This window comes from Papaver somniferum, unplaced genomic scaffold (assembly GCF_003573695.1).
Source record: "Papaver somniferum cultivar HN1 unplaced genomic scaffold, ASM357369v1 unplaced-scaffold_10, whole genome shotgun sequence".
Classification (NCBI taxonomy): Eukaryota; Viridiplantae; Streptophyta; class Magnoliopsida; order Ranunculales; family Papaveraceae; genus Papaver; species Papaver somniferum.
Genome location: NW_020618825.1, coordinates 9291261 through 9295943, shown reverse-complemented (window position 1 = coordinate 9295943; position 4683 = coordinate 9291261). Strand labels below are relative to the sequence as shown.

The 4683-nt window shown below is 41.8% G+C and overlaps 2 protein-coding genes across 2 annotated transcripts; both read right to left on the bottom strand.

Annotated features, from left to right (window-relative positions):
• On the bottom strand, positions 1-2312 carry LOC113326293. The gene is made up of 5 exons (XM_026574044.1): positions 2005-2312; positions 1729-1953; positions 1326-1605; positions 516-1175; positions 1-471 (listed from the first exon to the last, which is right to left on the bottom strand). Exons 1-5 carry the CDS (start codon positions 2310-2312, stop codon positions 1-3), a joined length of 1944 nt encoding a protein of 647 aa, XP_026429829.1.
• A 174-nt stretch (positions 2313-2486) lies between these two features.
• Positions 2487-3752, bottom strand: LOC113326292. The gene is made up of 2 exons (XM_026574043.1): positions 3282-3752; positions 2487-2987 (listed from the first exon to the last, which is right to left on the bottom strand). Exons 1-2 carry the CDS (start codon positions 3750-3752, stop codon positions 2487-2489), a joined length of 972 nt encoding a protein of 323 aa, XP_026429828.1.
• Positions 3753-4683: the final 931 nt, after the last annotated feature.

Genomic DNA, 4683 nt, shown 5'->3' with positions numbered 1-4683 from the left:
TCATTTAGCTTTATCCAAGGTTTTCTTCAGATTATCTAGGATAACCTTATTTGTCGCCTCCGCCTGCCCATTACTCTGCGCATAGTATGGGGTGGAAAAGTTGTGTTTAATGTGTAACCCTTCACACAAAGATTTGATTTTTTCAGAGTCGAATTGCTTCCCATTATCAGAAACGATCGTTGCTGGTATACCGAAACTGCAGACAATGTTTTCCCAAATGAACCTGCGGACATGCACTTCCTCTGTTTTTACAAGTGCCACTGCTTCTACCCACTTGGTGAAATAATCAGTAGCAACCAACATATATTTGACACCCTCAGGTGCAGCTGGGAACGGACCTACAATATCCAAACCCCATTTACTGAATGGCCATGCGCTCATAACTGGATGCAGCTCATTTGCTGGTCTCTTTATTAGAGGACCATGCATCTGACAAGATACGCATTTCTTCGTGTACTCCTTTGCATCGTTCTGCATATAGGCCAGAAGTATCCTTGAGAAAGCAACCTATGTGCCAAACTCCTGCCTCCAGAATGATTGCCACAACAACCTTCATGCGCCTCAGCTAACAATTTCATCCCCTCATCACGAGTTACACACCGCAGGTATGGTTCCATCGAGATTGGGTTTTTATAGAGTTCATCCTCTATCAAAGCATACCTCCAAGCAGTCTTCATAATTTTCCCAGCTTGGTACTTATCTTGTAGGAGCTCTTTTGTTTGTAGGTAACGAACATACGGTTGTCTCCAATCTTCGGATTGACCATTGTCCATATCATCAATATTCATAGGATCTTGTTGGATTTCAGATGAACTACCCTCGTTTTCATTTGCACAAATTCTATGTGCAGTCGCCACAGTGTTATGAATGCTAGGAAATTCTTGGAAATCAACTATGATATACCGTGTTGAATCTGACTCTACTGCCGCTGACAGGTACGCCAGGGAATCTGCATGCCTATTCTCAAGCCTTGGCTTTTGCTCGATGCTGAAATCTTCAAATTCTTTTGCCAACTCGCTAATATATTCTAAATAGGAGGCTAACTTCTCATTCTTGGCTTTGTATGCACCAGTGAACTGGTTGGCAACTAACCTTGAATCGGTTGTCAGTATGACTCTCCTCGCCCCCAAGTGGAGTGCTGTTTTTAGACCTGATATTGCAGACTCGTACTCGGCCTGATTATTTGAAGCAGTAAATCCTAGTCGAACAGCTTTTTCTACTCGTACTCCTTCAGGGGAAATTAGTACGCAACCAACACCAGCTCCGTCGGTGTTTGATGATCCATCAGTGTATATCTTTCATATCCCACTGTCTTTCTCTGGTACCGATGTTGAGTCTTCAATACTCTTTTGCACATGTATTTCCTTTGAAGCCTTTTTACTTGTTTTCACTTTTTCCCATGGCAATGGTATTGGTGACATATTCTCTGTTTCATGCAGGATTTCCTCGTCGAGAATAGACTCGGAAACGACAATATCATCTACTGGGAAATCTTCCATTAACGATGCTAAAGCATGTCCTTTTTCTGCCGTCCTTGGTTCATAATCAATGGTGTATGCGCCAAGGTAAGTATCCCATGTGGTCAATCTACTTGAATCATCAGTTCTTCCCAATACCTTCTAAAGTGGATACTCAGTGTATACCACGATTCGTCGCCCTTCAAAATATGGCTTTAGGCTTCTTGCTGCATGCATAAGTGCTAGTGCAATTTTTTCTATTTTTGAGTACCTGGTCTCAGCGTCTGTTAACGATTTGCTAACGAAATATACTGGCTTTTCGTCAGGATCTCGGACAAACAAAACCGCACTCACAACAAACTCACTTGAAGCCAGATATATGTAGATGGTTTGTCCCGTCTTGGGGCTTGTAAGTACAGTAGGAGAGGTCAAGTACCTTTTCATTTCGTTTAGAGCACGCTCACAGTCGTCACTCCAACCAAACTTCTCTGCGTTCCTTAGAGTTTGAAAAAATGATCAGAATTTGTCAGATGCTCGAGAAATAAACCTGCTCAATGCGGCCAATCTCCCAGTAAGTCTTTGTACTTCTTTCACACTTCTAGGTGAATGCATCTCTTGTATTGCTCTTACTTGTTCTGGATTGGATTCAATTCCTCTCTGTGTCATCATATATCCAAGAAACTTCCCGGACATGAGTCCGAAAGAACATTTGGCAGGATTCAACTTCATTCCATATTGCCGCAGTCGTTCAAAGGTTCTTTTCAGATCAGAAAGATGAGATTCCTTCTGCTTGGATTTGACCACCATGTCGTCGATGTAAACTTCAACGGTTTTCCCGATCATGTCCTTAAACATTTAGTTTACTAAACGCTGATAAGTAGCTCCCGCGTTCTTCAATCCGAATGGCATAACAAGGTAGCAGTAAACCCCCTTGTCTGTTATAAAAGATGTATGCTCTTGATCATATCCAAATAATGGTATTTGGTTGTAACCAGAAAAACCATCCATGAATGACAACCTTCCGTATCCCTAGGTGGAATCGACTAGATCGACAATCCTGGGCATCGGATAAGGATCACTTGGACATGCCTTATTCAAGTTGGTGAAATCAATGCATACTCTGATTTTCCCATTCTTTTTTGGTACTGCAACAATATTTTCCAACCATTTAGGATATCTGACGGGTTTGATGATCCGAGCCTCTAGCATTTTCTCAATCTCTTCTCCTACTTTTTCCTTTCGTTCAGGAGCCATCTTCCGTGGTTTTTGCATTACTGGTTTAAAACCCTCATCAATATTCAATCGATGGCATGCGATGGATGGATCAATGCCCGGCATGTCTTTGAGACTCCAAGCGAACACATCTTTATTTTCTTTCAAAAAGGTAATCAAACTTTCACTTTCCCCTAACGGTAGTTCAGCGCTGATGAAGGTTGTGTGTTCCTTTTGATCTCCAATTTGAACTTCCACCAACTCCTCAATAGTTGGCGGTCCTTCCTCCCCTCTTCCTTGATAAGAGGTTGGGAAGCACTGTAATTGCTATAACTTTTTTTCAGCATGGAGTATTTCCGAGCCTTTTAGCTCAGACTTTTTGTACTCTTCCATTGCGTTTTCATGGCATTTATGAGATGCCACCTGATTGCTTCTGACTTTCATGACCCCTGCTGGTGTAACGAACTTCAAACACTGATGAATGGTAGAAGTTATCGCCCCCATTGCATGAATCCAGTCACGTCATCATATGGCATTGTAAGGTGCGCGACAATCTAACAATGAAAAGTATTGCATAACCATTTTTCCTCCCACAGTTGTAGGAAAACTTACTCTTCCTATTGCTGTCATTGTCTCTCCGCTAAAGCCGATAATCGGATTATCATCAGGTTCAACTTGACTTTCATTCAAGCTCATTGATGTGTATGCTCCGTAGAATATGACGCTAATCGAACTTCCAGTATCGACTAGAACTCGACGTACCTTGTACATTCCAATGAGTGCTAAGATAACAATTGCGTCGTTATGTGGTTGGTAAACACTAGCAAGATCAGCAACTGAAAAACATATCTCTGTCTTTCCTTCCTCTAGAGTTTCCGTACCGATAAGATTAGCATAGTCAACCTTATTCGAAATCCGCCAATCCTGGATATGGCGCATCTTCAGACGTGTTGCATTCTCATCAGCCTTCCTTGAAGTTGAATTGACTCTTGCATGACTCACTCTGATTTCTCGAAGATCTAATGTATTCACTTGTGATGGATTCTTCTTCACATACTGTTGAAGCTTTCCTTCGTCGATCATTTTCTGAACTTCCGTTGCCAGAGTTTTACAAGACTCGGTATTGTGTCCGTGATTTCGATGATGAGCACACTATTTACTTTTATCTCTTTTATCCTTTGTTTCTTCTGACATTGGCTTTGGAACTGGAAGAGAGTCCTTGATCTTTTTGAAGAGTTCCCCCAGTCCGATATTTAGACTGGGAAATCTAATTTTCACCTTACCCTGAGCTTTTCTTAATTCTTCTCCGTCTCCAGCTCTACTTCGGGGGTCATCATGATTTTTTTTCTTCGAACTACTCTCTAAATGTTGTTTTTGTTTTCCATGTCCTTCGACACCTGGAGCTTTTGTCGTACGCGACAACTTTGCCCTCTTTTCTTTCTCAGCTCTACCATACCTGTCTGCCCTGTCATATAACTCTTTGAGAGTTGCGACTGGTTGGACTGTTAGGGAATTGTAAATTCCGAACTCATCGTAATCCAGCGCATTTTTGTATGCCTCTATTACGAGTCCAGCATCTACTTTTCCGACTTCACTAACTTCCTGGCGAAACCTCCTAGTAAAATCAATAAGACTTTCACCGGCTTCTCTGTGTAACAAGAACAAATGGCTGCTTCCTTTCTTATTTCCGAGATTAATTTTGTACTACTCAAAGAATGCATCCGACAAGATTCCGAAGTTTGCTACCGAATTTGGCTCTAGTTGTGAAAACCAAGTTAAAGCCTTACCAGTCGAAGTTGTTGGGAAGGCTCTGCAAAGTAACTCGTCACTAAATCCCCATAAACTCATCGAAGCCTGAAAATGTTGGACGTGTTCCACTGGATCTCCACTCCTCCCATCAAAGAATTCTTTAAACTGAGGCAGGATGAAATTCAGAGGTGGTCGAAACTGCTTTATCCTGTTAGTAAACGGTGAATACATCGATCTCTTCATTGATAAGATTTGTTGTCTCTCA

Excerpts from the sequence above, each read along its gene's own strand:
- LOC113326293 (XM_026574044.1), bottom strand. The coding sequence starts at position 2,312 with ATGTTTAAGGACATGATCGGGAAAACCGTTGAAGTTTACATCGACGAC. Across the intron at positions 1,954-2,004 it reads AGATTGGCCGCATTGAGCAG|GAACGCAGAGAAGTTTGGTT; the intron begins GTTTATTTCTCG and ends TCAAACTCTAAG. Across the intron at positions 1,176-1,325 it reads GTATTGAAGACTCAACATCG|GCCGAGTACGAGTCTGCAAT; the intron begins GTACCAGAGAAA and ends TCAAATAATCAG.
- LOC113326292 (XM_026574043.1), bottom strand. The coding sequence starts at position 3,752 with ATGATCGACGAAGGAAAGCTTCAACAGTATGTGAAGAAGAATCCATCA. Across the intron at positions 2,988-3,281 it reads CAATGACAGCAATAGGAAGA|TGCTTCCCAACCTCTTATCA; the intron begins GTAAGTTTTCCT and ends TAGCAATTACAG.